A 24,221-nucleotide genomic window follows, 5' to 3' on the forward strand; every position below is an offset into this window, starting at 1 on the left:
AGATGTTTCTTACCTTGACAGCTTTGATGTTATTTTTATTAGAAAATAAATAAATGGAATATCAGTGGTATTTCAAATTAAAACAAAGTGTGAAGACTCGATTACTACTTTTGCAAACCACTAGTAAAGATAAACAAATATGTGCCAGGAATCAAGTGTTGATATAGTAGTGGGGATATAGTAGTGGGGATATAGTAGCGGGGATGGCCATGCCAGGCTAGTAATCTCTACTACACAATGAGGCCTGCTGGTGGTCATATCTGGGTCATACAATTCTATGTTATATAGCTGACCCGACCCCAGACCCCCATCACAGTCAGGAACGACAATGTGGCCCCCAGAGAAAAAAGTTTGGTGACCCCTGGTATAGAGTGGATTTCTGATTAGTGTAAAGTGATCTTCATTGAAAAGAACAGTGCTTTTCTTTCAAAAATAAAGACATTTCAAAGTGACCCCAAACTTTTGAACGGTAGTGTGTGTGTAGTTTATGTACTGTATGCATTTGACCTTTTAACACCAGTCCATGGACAAAAGATGTAAAATAGCCATTTTGGCTAATTCTGGCACATTTACATTTTATGTTTATTAATATGTACTGTCCATGTCAAATAAGGCCACACCAATTCAATTAGTTGGTTCTCGGAATTGCCGCTTGAAGAAAATGCAAAATGAAAAAAAAAAAATTGAAATCAAACTCTCGCCAACAGAAAAGGTCACGTGACGTGAGGTCACGTGACGTCGAAAACCAATCAAATCGCCCCTTTCGCTTTTGATAAAGACTTGTGGAAGAAACATGCCTGTGGAGGGGAGTCCTGCAAAGCCTGTTTTTGTGATTGTTAGGATATTCAGCGAACAGAAGCGTAAAATCTTTGACAGGTGTGTTGAAATTCTGTTTACTGGTTTGCCTGTATTGTTTGGTCTATTTCCACTGCTAATTTTACCATCAGAGCATTTTTTAAATTTTATTTCGCCCGCTCGCTTCATATTTTTCCTGAAAAAATCCGAGAACCAACTAATTAAATTGGTGTGGCCTAAACTTGAGAAAAAAAAAAATTATTATTATTAAATGTGGTAGTTGGCAAAAACCCTGTTAGATGTCGCTGGGGCTGAAAAGTGTGATATAGATATATTTTGACCAAAATAGATTTTTCTGCCAATAATATACATTGACATTTCTACTGTAAGAAAACATAAATGTACCGGTACAAGTGTTGCCAGGCAAAACAAACCTTGCCCAGTAGCGCTTATGATGAATATGAAGGAAGATATCGCAAAAAATAAAAATAAATTAGGTACCCTATGGGTCCATGTGGATACTGCTTATAAATAAAATAGTTTTCTGATCCCATGTCCATACAGTAAATGCAGCATATATATTTACTCTAGGAGGCAGTAGCCACAAAAATGAAAAGTCATCCAAAAATGAACAATTTAAAAATCACAGACGTAAAATATACCAAGTGTCTATAATTTATATTATTCTACTCTTACCTCTTACAGTTTTCAAAACTGAAACCTCCGAACCGAGGCTGACACACACACGCTGTCGCCATGACCCAAACTCTTATTTCCCGGAAATGGCCCGGCGCTAGAGCTCAGTGGAACGCACTTTCCCTCTGTAATAAGCATAAACATGTCTGAAAGTGATTTCTTTAGTCTAGTCTATTTATTTTGAATGGTGAACCAAATTGTATACACTCACCGGCTATTTTAATCGGAACACGTATATGCGGATGCGCAGTGCGTGACTGTTACACTCGTACATTCTTACAGCACAATGACGTAGTGGCTAGCGCCTCTGTATGAGGCAGTAGCTACAACAAAAATGATTTTGCCCTTTTTGGTGGCCTTGACTGGATGACCCCCAAAATGTTGGAGGTTTTATTTGAGACCAATGCCCATCTATCCTGAAAGTTTCATGAAGATTGGTCCAGCCGTTTTCCCGCAATATCGTAAAAAAAAAGAAACCCGACGGAAAACTACCTCACCCCCTGGTGGACTCCATCCCGGTGAGGTAATAATAACAGTCAAAAGGTTCGATATAATTCAATGTTTTTTTCTTTATTTTTATTAATTAAGGGCGTATTCACAACTACGTTGTTTGGTCCGGACCAAACGACCAAACAAACCAAATTTCCCTTGGTCCGGACCTTTTGGGTTGGTCTGAATACAAACCACCGAACTCTGGTCCGGACCAAACAAGCGGACTGAGACCGAGCTGCAAGGTCGGACTCGGTCCAGACCAAAGGAACTCTGGTGTGGACCTTTTGGAGGTGTGAAAGCAGACCGGACCTAATCTGACAGTTTTGCTTTTTTGTACCTCGGGAGCTTCCGTCGTTTGTCGAGCATTATGGGAAACAGAGTCTTGACACTCCACCGCAAAGTGCAAACACTGTTTCGGTTGTCAAGGGAACCTTACAACAGTTGTTCAGTCATTCAGACCAGTGGTAGGCTAGACTACAGAGTACAAAAAATGAGTAGGGGGCAAACGTGGGCCGAGGAAGAAACGCGTACCCTTGTGGATATATGGGCAGATGTCCACATATCTGAGCTTTTGGAGAGAACACACAAAAATGCCGACGTGTTTGCTGTATTCAGTGAGAAAATGAAGAAGGGGTTCACGCGCTCCCCAGAACAATGTCGGCTAAAAGTGAAGAAACTCCGTCAGACCTACATTAAAATCAGGGATATTCTTTCAAAAAGTGGCGGTACTAGCGACGCAAAAAAGAAATTCATCTATTACGATGGATAAGGCGAATATCCCGACACATACCTCCTCCGTCTTGCGTGAAGAGCCAGAACTGTCACAACATGATGTGCGCTCATCAGCGCTATCCTCCGTAGCCGCCTTGCCCTTTGTCGTCGTCGTTGATAAATTACTTGTACAGCAGCATAGTAATCGCACAATTGTGAAAACAGTAAAAACTGGAAAAAGCATATAGCTTTGATGACATTAAAAAGAATAACAGCACGGAAAGCCTCCATGACTACTTTTGAACTTAACGCTTTGTGCACGTGTCGTCTCTGACCAATAGCTGAATGACCTCAGGGCGCGTGGCTTTGTTGACAGATTTTGGTCCGCTTACTAAAATGTACAGTGTGAAAGCGAACCGCACCAAAATGAAAAAATAAAAAAAACATTTGGTTCGGATCAAAGCAAGTGAACTATCGAACTATCCTGGTCTGAATACACCCTAAAAGACACTTCATGTCTTAAAGTAATGATTTCATTTCTCTTTACTTAGTTGAGCAGGTCTTGACATAATATGGATTACTACAGTTGTGGAATCGGGCTATTTACTGTATTTTTATTATCTACTGTTTGATCTCAAATGCATTAAGAAGGCAAGAAATTGCGCTAATTAACTTTTGATGAGGCACCTGTAAATTGAAAAGCGTTCCAGGTGACTATCTCATGAAGCTGGTTAAGATAACGCCAATAGCGTGCAAAGCGTCATCAAGGTAAACGGTGGATACTTTAAAGAATCTAAAATATGAATTTTTTTTTTTCGCGGTGCGGTTTTCATCAAATCCTCCGCTCTGATTGACTGGTGAGTGGGTCTGTATCCTACAGTACGGACTCCAGTTACAGACCCCAGTTACGGACCCCTGGCGACTCGCTCATTCACAACAACAACAAACATAGTAGCAATTTTTGTCAACATTTATCTTTTTTATAAGATTTATTTATAAGATTTTTATCAAAAGTCTTATAAATTTTTGCCAGCATTTCTCAGCATAATAACATTAATTTTACAGCATGGATAGCAATAACGGCAGTGTGCACAGCAAAAGCAAGTTTTACTACCCTGAGGAAGAAGAAATAAAAGAAAACATTTCAGGAGAAAGCTAAAAACCTCTAACTGTTGTTAACACCGAGCGGAAACATGGCTGAATCCTGAATGACTCAATTTTGTATAAATAGGGCGCTACATAGGCAGCAAAATGTAGTTTTTTCCTGCCATGGAAGTGCACTTGTATACCGAGGAGGAAGCAATTTGCTTTACAGCCGTGAATGAGGATTCAAAATGGCGGCTCGGCTTGGTTTTCCCTTTCGGGCGCTCTCGTTTTCTGTTAGAATTTGGTAAAGAAAAAAATAAATAGCTATATTATTTACCAGCTTAAGGTCGGTCCGTATGGTGAAATACAGTGACCTCGGCCTTGAATACTGACCTCGGCCCAGAGGGCCTCGCTCAGTACTTTCAACACCTCGGTCACGGTATTTCACGATATGGACCTCCCAGCTGGGAAATAACATATTATATATATATATATATATATATATATATATATATATATATATATATATATTGGGTTTTTTAAACACTTTTTTGTTCACCACATAATTCCACATATGTTCCATATGTTATTTCATAGTTTTAATGTCTTCAGTATTGTTCTACAATCTAGAAAATAGTATAAATACAGAAAAACCTATGAACGAGTAGTAGGTGTGTCCAAACTTTTGACGGGTACCGTACATATTTTATTAAAATGCCCTGGTAACCTCGAATGATCTGATCAAGTTTTGGGATAGTGCCATGGCAAGTAAGTTTGTAATCGGATACTGGCTGTCAAAATATCCGCGATGCTCCCGTGACATCACAACAGAGAAGCGCGCTTACACACTGTACGCATACCAGTGGACAAGGTTTTAAAAATGTTTGAACGACTCAATAAAAAGACATTAATAAGAAACTGACTGAATTCATTCACAGAACTGACTGAATTAGTGTGCAGTTATCTTCCCTCCGATGTTGAGTGATGAGGCTTGTATTTACACACAGGTGAGGAGCAGAGGTGGACAGTAACGAAGTGCGTTTACTTGAGTACTGTACTTAAGTACACTTTTTGAGTATCTGTACTTTACTTGAGTATTTTTTTTGGGAAACTTGTGACTTTAACTTCACTACATTTGAAAGACAAATATCGTATTTTTCACTCCACTACATTTCTATCAAGGTCCTCATTACTACGAAGCAGCTTTGAAAGTGGAGGTTTTTCCTTTTCTTTTATAAAACATGATTGGTTTTTTTTTCCACAGGTGACACTGAGACAGCCGATCAGTAATCACTAGGGTCACATCACATCCATAGACTGTATAAAATCAAGTTCAGTGATTTCTCAGCAGCGTTATTTAACACGATCAGTTGATGGCAGAATGGAAGGAGGCGGTTCTTCTGGGGAATGCACACACTCATGGCCATACCTGGAACCCATGTTTCAGTTTTCTGAAAGGATTAAAGATTCGTTTCGTTTTAAATGTTTGCTTTGTTTGCCGAAAACGAACCACATCACGGCGTTCAAAAGCTCGCCATCCAACCTGCGGAAGCATATCGAGGTATGTCAACATTTAATTCCAAGAGAAAGCTTGCAATGAAGTTGTCTGTGCTTTTAGAGCGAGCGATAATGTTGCAATAGCTATGCAGTCTGGTTAGTCAAATGACTTTCTATGGATTTTCCCGCCAAGTTGCCGTAGCCTTGTCCACGGCTAACGTTAACACATAGCTAGTTAACTTGGACACAGTTAGTTAGCATGTAAAAATGGAGTTATGCTAACATGAATGACGTTAACTTTAGCACAATTTTGCCAAATAACCAGAATGCAGAAATCTTTCTTTTCTAGTAATGCTAGCTACCCAGTATGATTTCGAGTTTGAAAAGAGTTTGCTAGTATGTCAGGTGGAGCTTCAGCTCTACAGGTTCTACAAGCTAGTCAGAAAATTCAGTCGGTTGATTCAGAGGCATTGGGTTTTGTAAGCATTGTGGCAATAATACAACAATGTGTTGACAGAAAATGTACTTTTAATGCTTAAGTATTTTTAAAGCAAGTACTTCAGTACTTTAACTGAAGTAAAAATTTGACTGGACAACTTTCACTTGTATCGAAGTAACATTTAACCAGTGGGATCTGTACTTTGACTTAAGTAATAAATTTGGGTACTTTGTCCACCTCAGGTGAGGAGCAGAGAGACTCATTAGATGTCTTTCAGTGGAATGTGATTTTTCTGCCTTTTCACTTTAGGGGTTAACCAGATTTGACCGGTGTCTTGGTGTCTCACATTAGAAAGCTGTCCCTTTTGCACGAGCAGTCAGGTGTTCTCATCTAGCAGAATTGTTAGATCTTTAAATGTAAGGTAATGAAAATGCTCATAAAAACAGATTCAGACATTTTTTACTGCAAAATATATTTCCAAATCACTACAATACTCTGACATGGGGGCGGCACGGTGGTGTAGTGGTTAGCACTGTCGCCTCACAGCAAGAAGGTCCGGGTTCGAGCCCCGTGGCCGGCGAGGTCCTTTCTGTGCGGAGTTTGCATGTTCTCCCCGTGTCCGCGTGGGTTTCCTCCGGGTGCTCCGGTTTCCCCCACAGTCCAAAGACATGCAGGTTAGGTTAACTGGCTACTCTGAATTGTCCATAGGTGTGAATGGTTGTTTCCCAAGCCCAGAAATGGGAGGGTTGGAGCAGGAAGGGCATCTGGCGTAAAACTACGCTCCAATTAATATAACATGTAAATCAATAGGGTCCACATGGACCCCGACCTGGCAACAGTGCTGAAGAAGAAGAAGAAGACTCTAATACTCTGACTTTATCTCTGTCCCTCTGTCCTCACAGCCCCACAATTCAGCTCAGTGACTGTTTACTGTTTTTTTTTTTTCCATATTTAGAGCAGTAAAAAATAACTGCCATTTATGACTAAATGGTTCTCATTCTGTTAACATTCACAAATGTTAGGTTCTCACCACAAGCGCTCTCTTTTACAGTCTTGTGATTCACACCCCGGCTGAGCTACGTCAGCTAGCTTCAATGCAGAAATATCAGATGCATCACGCTAGGTCATGTTCCCATAATGGAATCTGCTATTTCTTTCACCTTCATGACCATGTAACATCGGAGAGGCAGAGGACTGAATCTACAATGGTGCTTGAAAGTTTGTGAACCCTTTAGAATTTTCTATATTTCTGCATAAATATGACCTAAAACATCATCAGATTTTCACACAAGTCCTAAAAGTAGATAAAGAGAACCCAGTTAAACAAATGAGACAAAAATATTATACTTGGTCATTTATTTATTGAGGAAAATGATCCAACATTACATATCTGTGAGTGGCAAAAGTATGTGAACCTCTAGGATTAGCAGTTAATTTGAAGGTGAAATTCGAGTCAGGCGTTTTCAATCAATGGGATGACAATCAGGTGTGAGTGGGCACCCTGTTTTATTTAAAGAACAGGGATCTATCAAAGTCTGATCTTTACAACGCATGTTTGTGGAAGTGTATCATGGCACAAACAAAGGAGATTTCTGAGGACCTCAGAAAAAGCGTTGTTGATGCTCATCAGGCTAGAAAAGGTTACAAAACCATCTCTAAAGAGTTTGGACTCCACCAATCCACAGTCAGACAGATTGTGTACAAATGGAGGAAATTCAAGACCATTGTTACCCTCCCCAGGAGTGGTCGACCAACAAAGATCACTCCAAGAGCAAGGCGTGTAATAGTCAGCGAGGTCACAAAGGACCCCAGGGTAACTTCTAAGCAACTGAAGGCCTCTCTCACATTGGCTAATGTTAATGTTCATGAGTCCACCATCAGGAGAACACTGAACAATAATGGTGTGCATGGCAGGGTTGCAAGGAGAAAGCCACTGCTCTCCAAAAAGAACATTGCTGCTCGTCTGCAGTTTGCTAAAGATCACGTGGACAAGCCAGAAGGCTATTGGAAAAATGTTTTGTGGATGGATGAGACCAAAATAGAATTTTTGGTTTAAATGAGAAGTATTATGTTTGGAGAAAGGAAAACACTGCATTCCAGCATAAGAACCTTATCCCATCTGTGAAACATGGTGGTGGTAGTATCATGGTTTGGGCCTGTTTTGCTGCATCCAGGGATGCAAACACAACCATGGTCAAAAAAGAGTGAGGTAGCGCGGCGACGCGGACCCCCCACCACCACCACACACACACACACACACACACAAACTATCAGTCAGACTTCATTATGGTCCATCCCAACACAAACGAATTTCGCTTCGCTCTCATTGACTTTGAAAGGAGGCGAAATTCGCCAATGTTTTTGCTTAATTTAGACAGCCTAAGTGACTGTAATGTTGTGGCTACCATAGGGCTGCACGATTATGGAAAAAATGATAATCACGATTATCTTGATCAAAATTGTAATCACGATTATTAATCACGATTATTCTTGATGTTAGGGAAATCACTTAAATTTTATTTCACTATATTCAAACAAACAATATGAACAGCTTTCAGTGCAGAATGAAATTTAAAAGAGAAATTCTGATTTCCAAATGACAAATAAATTTCATTTATTTGTCATTTGGAAATCATTTCCAAACCTGGGCCCAGATGCCCAGGACGGCTTGCCATCATTGATGGAACAATGAATTCTGAATTATACCAGCAAATTCTAAAGGAAAATGTCAGGACATCTGTCCATGAACTGAATCTCAAGAGAAGGTGGGTCATGCAGCAAGACAACGACCCTAAGCACACAAGTCGTTCTACCAAAGAATGGTTAAAGAAGAATAAAGTGAATGTTTTGGAATGGCCAAGTCAAAGTCCTGACCTTAATCCAAACGAAATGTTGTGGAAGGACCTGAAGCGAGCAGTTCATGTGAGGAAACCCATCAACATCCCAGAGTTGAAGCTGTTCTGTATGGAGGAATGGGCTAAAATTCCTCCAAGCCGGTGTGCAGGACTGATCAACAGTTACCGGGAATGTTTAGTTGCAGTTATTGCTGCACAACGGGGTCACACCAGATACTGAAAGCAAAGGTTCACATACTTTTGCCACTCACAGAAATTTAATATTGGATCATTTTCCTCAATAAATAAATGACCAAGTATAATATTTTTGTCTCATTTGTTTAACTGGGTTCTCTTTATCTACTTTTAGGACTTGTGTGAAAATCTGATGATGTTTTAGGTCATATTTATGCAGAAATATTGAAAATTCTAAAGGGTTCACAAACTTTCAAGCACCACTGTATGTGCACTGAGAAGACAAGCAGAAGAACATGCAAATCCACATCTTCCTGATGTGCTAAATTGTCACAACCACGATACAAAGCATAACCACTTTAAATCGAGGAGTCGTAATCATGAATTCATCTTTCATGATTCAACTTTTATAAGTGAGGACTTGCACAAATATGAGCTGAATACCCCGCCATGGTCTTATCACCCAGCGAAAATGACAGTGTGTGGCAGTTCAGATTGTTTGTATAAAGTGTGTGTGTCCGTGTGTAACTGGTTCACGGCAGTGAGGTCACACTCACCCTCCATACAGCAGAAACTCACTCGATGGTCTACGGCCAGTGGCCCCCATCGGCAGGTCATCTGAGGAGAGTGTGAGAGAAGTGAGGAACTCCTGGTACACACAAACATCTAGCCATATGCACCAAGTGGGTGTACTGATGTAGGTCTAACTCACAGGACTGTTCTCCGGAGAGGTGCGGCACCAGCACAAAGTCGTCCGTATCGCAGGAGGAGTTCTTGCTGCTGGTGCTGCCACCGGACTCTTTAGACAGCTGCAGGTAGTTGGGAGGGCCGAGAGGTGGAGAGGAGAGCACATCTTCAGGCAGAGCCTGCATGTCCGGCAACAACTGCAGCAAAGAAAGAGACAAAGGAAAGCGATGGATTACCTGGAGCTGAGTAAGCAACAACACTCTTAATCCTCTCATGCATCATAATATGAAGGCATTCACCTAACAGTGCAGAACAGCTGCAGTGGCGTGACAGTTTGGATGGGATAAAGCAATTAACCTACCGGAGGTGAGGCGTAACGGCAGGAAGACGAGCTGCCGCAAGTGCTCTCCGACACTGAGCTAGGGCATGCAGGCACTGGCACAGGGTAAGCTGAGAGAAAAGAGTCCAGGCACTCACTCAGTTATCAAGTCAAGTCAAGTTGTTTGTATAACACTTAACACGCAGCAGCTTTACAGACTTTAAATATATGAGCTAATTTTATCCCTAATAAATGTACACTACCGTTCAAAAGTTTGGGGTCACCCAGACAATTTTGTGTTTTCCATGAAAAGTCACACTTTTATTTCCCACCATAAGTTGTAAAATGAATAGAAAATCTAGTCGAGACATTTTTCTGGCCATTTTGAGCATTTAATCGACCCCACAAATGTGATGCTCCAGAAACTCAATCTGCTCAAAGGAAGGTCAGTTTTATAGCTTCTCTAAAGAGCTAAACTGTTTTCAGCTGGGTTGGATTGACTGGTAAAGTTATCATTTGGTTAAATTCATACTTAAAAGATAGAAGCTTCTCTGTTACCCTGGGAAATTGTTCCTCAACGTCAATGTCCTTGACCTGTGGTGTCCCCCAGGGGTCGATTCTTGGACCATTACTTTTCAACCTTTATATGCTCCCACTTGGGCAAATTATCAATAAAAATTCAATTTTGTATCACTGCTATGCAGATGACACCCAAATTTATTTTGCTCTATCACCTAATGATTATGCCCCCCTTGAATGTCTCTACCAGTGTATCGATCAAATCAACAGCTGGATGTCACAAAATTTTCTTCAGCTGAACACAGATAAAACAGAAGTAATTCTATTTGGAAAAAAAGATGAAAGACTCAAGATTACCACTATTCTTGACACAAAAGGGATGAAAACTAAAGAAATGGTTAAAAATCTTGGTGTTTTCATTGACAGCGAGCTAAACTTTGACAGTCACATGAAAGCAATCACTAAAACGGCATTTTATCACCTAAAAAACATTTCCAAACTAAGAGGACTTATGTCAAAAAATGATCTGGAAAAACTAATACATGCCTTCATCTCTAGTAGGGTTGATTACAGCAATGGCCTTTTCACAGGCCTGCCAAAAAAGACCATCAAACGACTTCAGCTGGTTCAAAATGCAGCGGCTAGGGTTCTCACACGAACAAAAAGAACAGAGCACATTACTCCAATTCTAAGGTCCCTTCACTGGCTTCCAGTAAGCTACAGAATTGACTTTAAAGCATTGCTGCTGGTGTACAAATCTCTAAATGGTACAGGGCCCAATTACCTCTCTGATATGTTGCAGCGGCCTAACCCAATCAGATCTACCAGATCAAAACAGAAAAATTTACTATTAAAACCAGTTGTTAAAACAAAGTATGGTGAAGCAGCTTTTAGCAACTATGCAGTACTGCTGTTGGCAGTTTTAAATCAAGGTTAAAGACCAAGCTGTTTTCAGATGCTTTCTGTTAAATAATTAATATTGTCTTCTTTTTTTTAATAATTTTTACTTTCTCTGCATGTTTTAAATTTACTTTAATTTTAACTTTATTCTATTCTGCTGGTTTCTTTTTTTTTCTCCTCCTATTTCTACTTCATCTCATCTCATTATCTCTAGCCACTTTATCCTTCTACAGGGTCACAGGCAAGCTGGAGCCTATCCCAGCTGGCTACAGGTGAAAGGCAGGGTACACCCTGGACAAGTCGCCAGGTCATCACAGGGCTGACACATAGACACAGACAACCATTCACACTCACATTCACACCTACGCTCAATTTAGAGTCACCAGTTAACCTAACCTGCATGTCTTTGGACTGTGGGGGAAACCGGAGCACCCAGAGGAAACCCACGCGGACACGGGGAGAACATGCAAACTCCACACAGAAAGGCCCTCGCCGGCCCCGGGGCTCGAACCCAGGACCTTCTTGCTGTGAGGCGACAGCGCTAACCACTACACCACCGTGCCGCCCTCTATTTCTACTTCATTTTATTATTTTATTTCTACTATTGTTTAATTCTTATTATTTTCTTTTAATTCTTTTAATTAATTGTTTTTAGAATAAAAATAAAATTATTTTATGTAATTTTATTTCTCTATTGTTTACTGTTTTTGTTTTTACTTCTGTAAAGCACATTGAACTGCCATTGTGTATGAAATGTGCTATATAAATAAACTTGCCTTGCCTTCAGCTGTGCTAACATGATTGTACAAGGGTTTTCTAATCATCCATTAGCCTTCTGAGGCAATGAGCAAACACATTGTACCATTAGAACACTGGAGTGAGAGTTGCTGGAAATGGGCCTCTAGACACCTATGGAGATATTGCACCAAAAACCACACATTTGCAGCTAGAATAGTCATTTACCACATTAGCAATGTATAGAGTGGATTTCTGATTAGTTTAAAGTGATCTTCATTGAAAAGAACAGTGCTTTTCTTTCAAAAATAAGGACATTTCAAAGTGACCCCAAACATTTGAACGGTAGTGTAGTTATCCCTGATGAGCAAGCCTGGGGCAACGCTGGCAAGGAAAATCTCCCTCAGACAACATGAGGAAAAAACCTTGAGAGGAACCAGACTCAAAAGGGAACCCATCCTCGTTTGGGTGATAACAGATAGCGTGATTATAAACAACTCGCTTCTATAACTGTGTCCTATATGGTTACAAAGTACAACTGTGTAACCAGGAAATTCAATATAATCATATCATACATTTATTATCAGGTCAACAACTCTCTGGCTCTAAAACATGCTACTATGCGATTGTTATTCTCACATTTTTTGATGTTGGACGTTTGATCCAAGAAGGGATGGCTGAAGAATGTGTCTACAAGGAGTAAGAGAGCAGAGTAAAGTGAGTAACAACAAGCATTTCCAAATCTCCAGAACAAGATTTACACAGTTCCTGGATCAGTTCCTGCTGATTTTTAATTTCCGTTACACTGGATCATAATATAACATGGAACAACACAGTGGACACGAAGGAGGTCGAGACTGAAGTTGCATTCTTCTCCATTGTTTTACTTTGCTGTGTAAATGTGATGTTAACAGCAAGTACCTACAGAAAGTAATTTCATGCTTCAAGTCTCTCTTTTTTTTTTTTTTGCAGATGCATGATGAGCTACATGTCATTAAAACTGTGCACAAATTCACAACATTTTTAATTTGTGTAAAAGCACTGGAAGGTGCACTGAAACATTTCGCTTTACCAGTCACGCAGTTCTGATGCTAATCTAAAACAAGCTTTAGTAATTTCTCGTTAGCTAGTTTTTATCCCCCGCTGGATGAAAGGCCCAGAGGGGGATTATGTCATGGCGATTTCCATCCATCCGTCCGTCCCAGGAAGGGTGCTCACCTTCTGAAATCAACTCCTCTCATAATTTTTGGAGGAATTTCACAAAACTTGGCAGGATTCTTTGTTATATGTCTTTAATGCGCATGTTATAATTTCGTTAAATTCGGTCACATTTTACCAGAGTTACAGCCCTTGATTAACAAAATTATAATTTGACAATTTCACAAGTGTGTTTTCCTTCTGAAATCAAGTCCTCTCACAATTTGTGGAGGAATTTCACTAAACATGGCAAAAAGCTTTGTTATAGACCCCTTCGCAGTAAACGTCATTCATACGAAAGCGGAAATTGCGCGCGCAGCCTGGACCCAAAAAAGACTCAGAAATGCCTAGTTGTTGTGTTGTCGGGTGTCAGAATCGTAGCAGTGATGGGGTTAAAATGTTCAGAATTCCAGCAGGATCTCACCCATTCCAAAAAAATCGCCGATGTCTATGGCTACAAGCCATCAAACGTGTAGACTGGGATGAAAGCACTATCAAAAATGTGCGGGTTTGCAGCACCCACTTCATCACAGGTAAGATCAGGCTATTTATTAAATCTTTCTTTTTTATTCTTTCTAGTCTTCGTTTATTGATGTAGCAAAATACTTTGGTAGCGTTTGTCTGATTAGCTGGGTCATAGTTACACAATGTAATGAATATTGTTAGCATGTTAACTTAGCTTTGCATGCAGTTTTGTTTGTAGGAGAGGTCTCGTTTGACTCAAGCAGTCCAGATTTTGTGCCATCATTATTTGTGTATGCCGAAAATCACAATTTTAAAGCAAGGATGGAAAGGTAAAATTGTGTGCCCTCACTCTAAATGCCAACTTACGTTGACTGCTCTAACCTAGCTCCCGCCCCGTTCAGTTTCATTTCTGCTCTCTGCCTCTCGCTTTTTACGCAGCTCTGATTTCTCTTAGCTGCGCTCTTTACACGATCATTCCTTTCATGCCATTCCCTCCTGCAAATTGCTGTTTAGTGTTGGTATTTGCTGTTGTAGCTAAAGCCACATTGCCATCACATCACTGGCATAATTTGATTAAAACAAAATGAATATGAATGTCCCATTGTTAATCAAGTTGTACATGTCCGCACATAACATAATCCTATGCGTCTAAAGACTTGTAGGCACGAAGTTTTTCGTGGGTGTACACTGAAGGCTTGTCAATAAGGTACGAGTATATATCTGGCCATTGTATACCAGGGAACTTACTAACATCGTCCGTCCACTCTTTAATTAAATGCGGATCCGGTAGGCGATGTCCACTTGTTAGAGTTAACTTATTTATGTAGCGTTCTCGATCTTATAACGACAATTGTTTGGCATAATCTGACCGCTCATAATGCCGGTCTATGGGCAGCGCCATTGTTTCTGGGTCCAGGCTGCGCGCGCATCCTGGCAACGGTCGGTTTGTTTACAAACATGCGAAGGGGTCTATAACCCTGATTCCAAAAAAGTTGGGACAAAGTACAAATTGTAAATAAAAACAGAATGCAATAATTTATAAATTTCAAAAACTGATATTGTATTCACAATAGAACATAGACAACATATCAAATGTCGAAAGTGAGACATTTTGAAATTTCATGCCAAATATTGGCTCATTTGAAATTTCATGACAGCAACACATCTCAAAAAAGTTGGGACAGGGGCAATAAGAGGCTGGAAAAGTTAAAGGTACAAAAAAGGAACAGCTGGAGGACCAAATTGCAACTCATTAGGTCAATTGGCAATAGGTCATTAACATGACTGGGTATAAAAAGAGCATCTTGGAGTGGCAGCGGCTCTCAGAAGTAAAGATGGGAAGAGGATCACCAATCCCCCTAATTCTGCGCCGACAAATAGTGGAGCAATATCAGAAAAGAGTTCGACAGTGTAAAATTGCAAAGAATTTGAACATATCATCTACAGTGCATAATATCATCAAAAGATTCAGAGAATCTGGAAGAATCTCTGTGCGTAAGGGTCAAGGCCGGAAAACCATACTGGGTGCCCGTGATCTTCGGGCCCTTAGACGGCACTGCATCACATACAGGCATGCTTCTGTATTGGAAATCACAAAATGGGCTCAGGAATATTTCCAGAGAACATTATCTGTGAACACAATTCACCGTGCCATCCGCCGTTGCCAGCTAAAACTCTATAGTTCAAAGAAGAAGCCGTATCTAAACATGATCCAGAAGCGCAGACGTCTTCTCTGGGCCAAGGCTCATTTAAAATGGACTGCGGCAAAGTGGAAAACTGTTCTGTGGTCAGACGAATCAAAATTTGAAGTTCTTTATGGAAATCAGGGACGCCGTGTCATTCGGACTAAAGAGGAGAAGGACGACCCGAGTTGTTATCAGCGCTCAGTTCAGAAGCCTGCATCTCTGATGGTACGGGGTTGCATTAGTGCGTGTGGCATGGGCAGCTTACACATCTGGAAAGACACCATCAGTGCTGAAAGGTATATCCAGGTTCTAGAGCAACATATGCTCCCATCCAGACGACGTCTCTTTCAGGGAAGACCTTGCATTTTCCAACATGACAATGCCAAACTACATACTGCATCAATTACAGCATCATGGCTGCGTAGAAGAAGGGTCCGGGTACTGAACTGGCCAGCCTGCAGTCCAGATCTTTCACCCATAGAAAACATTTGGCGCATCATAAAACGGAAGATACGACAAAAAAGACCTAAGACAGTTGAGCAACTAGAATCCTACATTAGACAAGAATGGGTTAACATTCCTATCCCTAAACTTGAGCAACTTGTCTCCTCAGTCCCCAGACGTTTACAGACTGTTGTAAAGAGAAAAGGGGATGTCTCACAGTGGGAAACATGGCCTTGTCCCAACTTTTTTGAGATGTGTTGTTGTCATGAAATTTAAAATCACCTAATTTTTCTCTTTAAATGATACATTTTCTCAGTTTAAACATTTGATATGTCATCTATGTTCTATTCTGAATAAAATATGGAATTTTGAAACTTCCACATCGTTGCATTCCGTTTTTATTTACAATTTGTACTTTGTCCCAACTTTTTTGGAATCGGGGTTGTATATGACAGTTATACGCATATTGAAATTTTGTTTAATTTGGGCAAATTTTACCAGAGTTATACCCTTGATTATTAACAAACTTGTACTTTGGCAATTTCATCAAGGTGTGCTTGCTTTCTGAAATCAACTTCCCTCACAATTTTTATTATCCCCTGCTGGCCGAAAGGCCCGAAGAAGGGGAATGATGTCGTAGCGACGTCCGTCGGTCCTGGGAAGGGTACTCGCCTTCTGAAATCAACTCCTCTCACAAATTTTGGAGGAATTTCACGAAACCTGACAGGATTTTGTTATGTCGGTACTATGCATATTGCAATTTTGTTCATTTCAGTTGCATTTTACCAGATTTATGGCCGAGTTGCCAGCGGGGGATATTGTGCTCTCAGAGCACTCTTGTTTCAAATGAGGGGAAGAGTCTCAGTCATTCTATGAAGCTTGCAGGAAATAAAATGATTTTTGGAAATGCAGCCCATGAATTAAAATCAGGTCTGCTGGCTCTGCTAAAAACATGGCTAAAGTTACTGAGTTCCTGAAAAAGTTCCTGGGTTCCATAAAAGGTGGAAATGAGCCTCGATACTGAAGAGTACACATTTCACTAAAGTCCATGATAATAAGCAATGCATTCGTCATAGTGCACTGACCAAAATCCATCCGGTCCTTCTGATTCCTCTGTAATAAACCCAGCAGCAGATCAGCAAGGGGAGGAGATGTTTCTCTTGGGATGCTGAAAACAGGAAGGAAGGAAGGAAGGGCTCTTTAGTTATTATGTAAATAGAAACTGTTACACTCTAGCTTTGCGTGTTATGAGTTGCATCTCCTCCAGTAACAGCCCTGTGTGAGTAATGCTTCTTCTTACTTTGGCATGAGAGTCTTGTTTTTCTCATAGAACATCCTCAGGTCCTGTGGGCTGTTTGCCTATGGGAGACAGAGCAGAAAACGGATACTGGTCCATCCATGGCAAAACACTATATTACCACAACGATAGTGTAAAGGCTTGCAATTGCCAAGCATTTGGCTAAATTATAGCAAATCATCTGTTCCACCACAATGACTTGATGTAAGAATGCAGCAACGCTGGGATCTTCATAATGCTACTGAGAAAGACAACAGACCCATATTTCTGGGTAGACAGGAAATACAGCTGGCTGACAAACCAACAGCCATCACCAGACTCTGACCTGGAAAGGTGGCTTCCCCACAAGACACTGATAAATTACAGTCCCGATGCTCCACAGGTCTGCTTTGGCATCATAGTTCTGGGACATTATTACTTCTGGAGCCTGGAGGGGACAACGGGGGCATCATCAATGAACCAACACAAACAGTATGTCAAAGTGTCAAGCAGTAGTGAGGTGTGCTTTGATGCCTGAAGGTTCTCACCATGTACATAGGAGAACCACACAGAGTGGCTGCCATCATGTTACTGTGAAGATATCGAGCAAAACCAAAGTCAGCTGGAGAACACAGAAAGTACCGGTTAGTATACCTGTGTTTATTAAAAACACCATTGTCTTCATTTTATGCATTTTGCAGGCATAAATGATGCCCTGTGTAAAACATCTAGCTTTTATTACAGCCTGTGCACAGCGTAGTAGGGAAGCGTACAGTATCTGATTACCAATTTTAATGCGGATGCCACTGACACTGGATTTCTTGCGGCCAGTGTAGGACAGGAGGATGTTCTGGGGTTTGAGGTCTCGGTGGATGATACCCTTGCTGTTGAGGACACGCATAGCTGCTGCTATCTGCTGAAGAATGATCCTCAGGGTGTCCTCCTGCAAAGTGCCCTTCGCTGGAAAAACCAAGAGGTACTACTGCTGAGAAAGCCATTTACACACACACACACACACACACACACACACACACACTACAATATCCACATCCCCTTGCTCTGACGGCTCATGAAACGTGTGAGTGCTACAGCTATAGACGATATACCCACAAATACGAGGGTAAGTCAAAAAGTGTTATAATTTCAAAAGGAATTCAAAAGAATTCAGAAAAGGAATACATAGAAGGAATTCTCCGATGGAAACACTGCTTGCAGAAGTGTTTAGACTTAAATGGAGGATATGTAGAGAAATAGCTTTGTTATTTTCATAAATAAAGATTTTTTTTTCATTTGTCTTAGAACTTTTTGACTTCCCCTCGTATAGCCTGCAGAATTTCAGCCCATTTAACAGTTATTCCATGAAATCCAGTCGTACATGAGCTGATAGCCGACGAGGCTCGTAGTGCCGAGTTGGCTATAAGCCATGTACGACGAGACTGAGTTTTATTCTATCCAAATTCACTGGATTTTGAGAAACAGAGCATTTTTGTTTTTCATCTCATCTCATTATCTGTAGCCGCTTTATCCTGTTCTACAGGGTCGCGGGCGAGCTGGAGCCTATCCCAGCTGACTACGGGCGAAAGGCGGGGTACACCCTGGACAAGTCGCCAGGTCATCACAGGGCTGACACATAGACACAGACAACCATTCACACTCACATTCACACCTACGGTCAATTTAGAGTCACCAGTTAACCTAACCTGCATGTCTTTGGACTGTGGGGGAAACCGGAGCACCCGGAGGAAACCCACGCGGACACGGGGAGAACATGCAAACTCCACACAGAAAGGCCCTCGCCGGCCCCGGGGCTCGAACCCAGGACCTTCTTGCCGTGAGGTGACAGCGCTAACCACTACACCACCGTACCGCCCCTATTTTTGTTTTTATTTTTTGCAAATTTGATAAATAAAAATTTTAGACAAAATCATTTCCGCTTAGAATGTAAATAAACCGTCGAAATGACAGGAGCAATTTGTGAAAAATGCGATAAAAACAAGTGTTGCCAGGCAAAACAAACCTCGCCCGGTAGCACTTATGATGAATATGAAGGAAGATATCGTGACAAACGATTTTGACCTTTTTGGTGACCTTGACCACACTGTAAACCCGAATAAGTTGAGTTTACTTAAAAAAATTGAGGAAAGTGGTTGCCTTAAAAAAAATAAGTAATTATTAATGATTGAATTGAGTACCTTAAACTTACAATCTTCTGGTAAGTTTAAGGTACTCAATTCAATCATTAATAATTACTTATTTTTTTTAAGGCAACCACTTTCCTCAATTTTTTTAAGTAAACTCAACTTATTCGGGTTTACAGTGCAGATGACCCTCAAAATGTTGGAGGTTCTAATTGAGACCAATGCCCATCTAGCCTGAAAGTTTCATGAAGATTGGTTCAGCCGTTTTCCTGTAATATCATTAAGAAAAAAACAAAGAAACCCCACCGAAAACAATACCTCGCCCCCTGGTGGACTCCGTCCTGGGCGAGGTAATAATAGTTCTTGAAAAAAAAAAAAAGATACGTTCTTACAGGGGTTTCATTAAGAAATGAAGTAGGGGGTAGAAATAAGGAAGCAGGGGGTGGAGCAATGGGTGTGATACCTGTGCGGCACCGCGGGGGAGAGTGCGGGAGGGGGTATCCGAGTGGCACGGTGGTGTAGTGGTTCGCGCTGTCGACTCACAGCAAGAAGGTTCTGGGTTTGAGGCCCAGTGGCCGACGAGGGCCTTTCTGTGTGGAGTTTGCATGTTCTCCCAATGTCTGCGTGGGTTTCCTCCGGGTGCTCCGGTTTCTCCCACAGGCCAAAGACATGCAGTTAGGTTAACACGGGGTGGCTTTGGGCTGAAGTGCCCTTGAGCAGACACCCAACCCCCAACTGCTCCCTGGGCGCTGTAGCATAGCTGCCTGCTGCTCTGGGTATGTGTGTGTGTGCTCATTGCTCACTTGTGTGTGTTCACTGCTTCAGATGGGTTAAATGTAGAAGAGGAATTTGAGTGTATATGTGACAAATAAATCTTCTCCCGCTGGGTAGGGGGGTTTTCTCCCAGGAAAATTTTCAATTTTTATATGCTCCCTGGTGCAACCTAGGCCCCATTTTCACTGCTAATAATGACCATTTTTATTGCTAATTTTATGAGTGTTTATTATCTTGAAACCGAGTATATGGCATAACATTTTACATTTCACCCTTATGCACCTTCCTTTGTTTGCCTATGGCTTACGCTACTGTACAGTGCAGTATCCTTTACGTCCCCTTTTGGCTCTTAGTCATCCTCTGAAGTGTGCTAACCTGTTTGTAACACAACTATAAGGTGAGCGGTATCTGTACTTTCCTGCATGAACCATGACTACTGACTGACTAGTCTGAAAAAAAAAACTAGCTACTGACTAGCAAAAAAAAAAAAGAAAGAAAAAAGGCACTTAAGAAGGAGACACAAATAGATGTCCATTTCCGCCACCAGCAATTTGGGAATCCATTTCTGAACTCCAAGTATCCTCATTTTCATTTACCTTAACCTAGCAACACGGCCAACAGCACTGTAGTGAACAACATCATCTGGCACCGTCACTGTCTCCTGACACTCGGTCTCCAAAATTACACTGGAAAAAATTAAATCTGTCTACACGGTTGTTCATTTTTAAATTAACCCCGGCCTATTAGATAAGATAATCTCATCTCATTATTTGTAGCCGCTTTATCCTGTTCTACAGGGTAGCAGGCAAGCTGGAGCCTATCCCAGCTGACTACGGGCGAAAGGCGGGGTACACCCTGGACCAGTCGCCAGGTCATCACAGGGCTCAGACACATATGGCCCTTTTCCACTACCCTTTTTCAGCTCGCTTCAGCCCGACACGGATCGCGTTTCGACTATCTCAGAGCAGCACGACTCAGCTCGCTTCAGCCCTGCTTAGCACCCAAAACTCGCATGGTTTTGGAGTGGGGCTGAAGCGAGCCAAACCGAGCCGAGTGAGGCTAGGGGCGTGAGCAGACACTCCCCTGTGCACTGATTGGTGAGGAGGCGTGTCCTCACATGCCCATACACGCCCCGCGAGCACGCTGGGATCTGTAAACACTGTAAACCCAGAAGAAGAAGAATTACGAATTATGAGAATTTCTGAAGCCTTATGCGCCTCGCCTCATCTATACGCTCTTGCCAGTATCTGTTGCCGTTGTCGGTGACAACAAGCCACAGCACCAAGACCAGCAACACTAACGACTCCATGTCCTCCATGTTTATTGTTTACTATCCGGGTCGTGAGACTACCGCTTAAAAGATCACTGATGTCACTGTTTGCGCCGCCTAACGACATCATGTGACGTCCACCCACTTTCGCTAACTCCACCCAATGTGTCCACCCACTTCCAGCCAGCACGGTTCAGCGCGGTTGTAGTCGAAATGCAACCCTAACAGCCCCACTCAGCTCGACTCAGCACGACTCAGCCGCGTTGGTAGTGGAAAAGCGGCAATAGACACAGACAACCATTCACACTCACATTCACACCTACGGTCAATTTAGAGTCACCAGTTAACCTAACCTGCATGTCTTTGGACTGTGGGGGAAACCGGAGCACCCGGAGGAAACCCACGCGGACACGGGGAGAACATGCAAACTCCGCACAGAAAGGCCCTCGCCGGCCACGGGGCTCGAACCCGGACCTTCTTGCTGTGAGGCGACAGCGCTAACCACTACACCACCGTGCCGCCTAGATAAGATAATATCTTATTTAATCTTATCTAAACGTCCTGTGTTTGTGTGCTTCCACTGACATCATTTCAACTGAGGCCATTGGCCCTAGTTTTTAATTCATTGTCAGACGGTTATAGAAAGACTCAACAACTTCGCCGAAGTTAGCATTTTGTCTTGAAAGACCAATTAGAAGTTCATCATGTTCAAGATCTATGGTCATTACACTTTCATAAGAATATTTATTTGTCCACCGATCTCTCCTCATCTGGGAACCTTTCTTGCCAAACTTGGAAAGAATCTGGACAAGGTTGGCTGGTCCTGTCATCTTTTCTTCATTTTGAACTACAGCGAAATTTCTGGCACCTCAATGTTGCTGCGACAAACAGCCAATCAGCATCGAGCTTTCTCACAGTGTAGCTGATGTGATTGAAGGTCAAGGCCATAAAGCCGCCACGAGTACACGAACACCGTAAAAAAATGTAAAAGAACACGAAAATAACCACTGATAACCATAGGAAAGAAAAGGTCTTGGAAAATAGGACATCTAATAGCATTGTTGGTTGAGGAACTTTGAAAAGTAACCAGCGCCAGGCTGATCATAGCCGGATTTTGCGCCAGGCGCCAGCCCTTAATGAAACCCCTGTTCTTACCATCAACTACTTTCATTCCAGATTTTGTTGCTTTTTAAAAATATATATTTTTGTGGTTTTGTTTCCAAGTAGACTTTTTATTTCGTCCTCGGTTGGTTCGGCGACATGCTCCGCCATTTTGTTTTTCTCTACTCATGGTATATGAGCTGGTATCCTAGTAGTAGAGTGGCCAATCAGAGCTTGTGATTGCTCATATCCAGTGAATGTGGATAGAATAATAACCTATAGACTGATGAATGTACAGTACATTTTGCTGATGTTTTTCACGGCTGTTGGTCCCCTTTTCCAGCAACAGATCACTAAAAGCACTGAGCTGTTCAGAGGATCTGGTTCGCTCCAGTCTACTCAAAGCAACAACAATCACGGTGGAGTGTTTATCAGAGATAAACAGGACACAGGGTGTGCGAAGCGGAGACGTGCTGAACCATGCCATATGACGCTAGCGTTTACCAGGACCAAACTGTTACGTCGTGATAATAAACTCCGATCTCACACAGCACTGAGGCTAGAGTTCAGCTGCTCTTTATCTTGTGCAGTCACACAAACAAACTCTTTAGAAGCTTGGTGGAGATCACCTGACTCATCAAAACGAAGAGGTACAACATCACCGTGACTCATGTCACAACAGAACATGAAAAACCTTCTGAGAACAGCGCAAAAATGGTACAAAAGGCAACTTTGGATAATAAACATCACACTGCACTATGAAACAGAAAGCAAATCATATACCCCAATTAATATTTAGTATGTAAGTGAAGCACGTTGAGCTCTAAATATACATTTTAATGTAGGCAGCTGGTACCTCGGAGTGACCGAGACGTCACCGCTAGATACAACACACACATGTCTGTTCTGCACATGCCATTAGCACTACACACGGTCCTGGAGTGTACTAATCTTTATCAATTCTAACAATCACTATTAATCTGAAGTGTTTACCTTGTAAATAGTCTGCCAGATCTCCTCCATTACAAAACTGTAACACACACACACACACACACACACACACACACACACACACACACACACACACAAGAAATGCATTCTGATTCTCAGAATATATTCAGTATACAAAAAAAAAAAAAATCAAAACTGTCACATAATATGTTAATGTGGTGAGACAAGGATTCCAAAATATGAAGGGTGGAGAACAAGGCAGGCATAGCAGTGTAATCGTCAGTTAATCTGATCTGAAGTCATGCATTGTTGCATCTTCTTTCACACTAGGGCAGTTAATCTCCTTATAACAGGAAGAGTGTAATGAGAAGAAAGGATATGCATACTCAGTTCTCCATATACAACAGCATTATACACTGCCAAAAGGTTTCAAAGAAGTGTACGCTTTTTTTTCCGGCTATTTATCATACAGTAGCTACTTAAATAACATGTTGATCAGACTGTTCTATAAGATTGACCTGGTCAGAACTGCGTTGGCTAAATAAAGGATAAAACGACTGTTTTCCAATAACAGCACATCCTGAAGTGTGTTGTTCCTCTTACACCACTGGAAATTAAAATGCGATCACAATTTTTAATTTACTAAAGAACGAGACCGTCAATGACGGCGTAGCTCACTCCGGCCGCGTCTAGTCCAGAAAGAACGATCTAAAGTGGGCCACCTCGCAAGCTATATACACAAGCTATAGACCCTTTTCAGTCACGTGACCTTCGTAACAGCAACCGCCATTTTGGACATGTAGTGGACTTCAGCTCGAATCGGTTTGAATGCGAGGAAGGCGACAAACATAAAAGAAAAAGGAGCGAGATGCAGAAAACTGTATTTACTAGTTTACTGTAATTATGATCTGGCAGCTATTTACACCGGATCCAGTGTAAATAGCTGCCGGAGCCAACGTCCGAGCTAGCGAGCTAGCGCTGGCTTCGGCCGGCCGCGAGCCAGCGCTGGCTCCGA

The 24,221-nt window shown here is 41.7% G+C and overlaps 1 protein-coding gene across 4 annotated transcripts in view; it reads right to left on the minus strand.

Annotated features, from left to right (window-relative positions):
- The window catches only part of ulk2 (unc-51 like autophagy activating kinase 2), a 99,209-nt gene that overhangs the window by 30,133 nt on the left and 44,855 nt on the right, over positions 1-24,221 (minus strand). For all 4 annotated transcript variants that reach the window (XM_060943897.1, XM_060943896.1, XM_060943894.1 and 1 more), the window contains exons 6-15: positions 23,249-23,285; positions 17,759-17,932; positions 17,521-17,594; positions 17,319-17,420; positions 16,997-17,055; positions 16,782-16,864; positions 12,545-12,595; positions 9,794-9,882; positions 9,458-9,629; positions 9,303-9,363 (exon numbers count right to left, since the gene is read on the minus strand). In XM_060943897.1, coding sequence (XP_060799880.1) covers positions 9,303-9,363; positions 9,458-9,629; positions 9,794-9,882; positions 12,545-12,595; positions 16,782-16,864; positions 16,997-17,055; positions 17,319-17,420; positions 17,521-17,594; positions 17,759-17,932; positions 23,249-23,285 — 902 coding nt within the window. The remainder of the gene's footprint in view (positions 1-9,302; positions 9,364-9,457; positions 9,630-9,793; positions 9,883-12,544; positions 12,596-16,781; positions 16,865-16,996; positions 17,056-17,318; positions 17,421-17,520; positions 17,595-17,758; positions 17,933-23,248; positions 23,286-24,221) is intronic.

This window comes from Neoarius graeffei, chromosome 17 (genome assembly GCF_027579695.1).
Source record: "Neoarius graeffei isolate fNeoGra1 chromosome 17, fNeoGra1.pri, whole genome shotgun sequence".
NCBI classification, from domain to species: domain Eukaryota; kingdom Metazoa; phylum Chordata; class Actinopteri; order Siluriformes; family Ariidae; genus Neoarius; species Neoarius graeffei.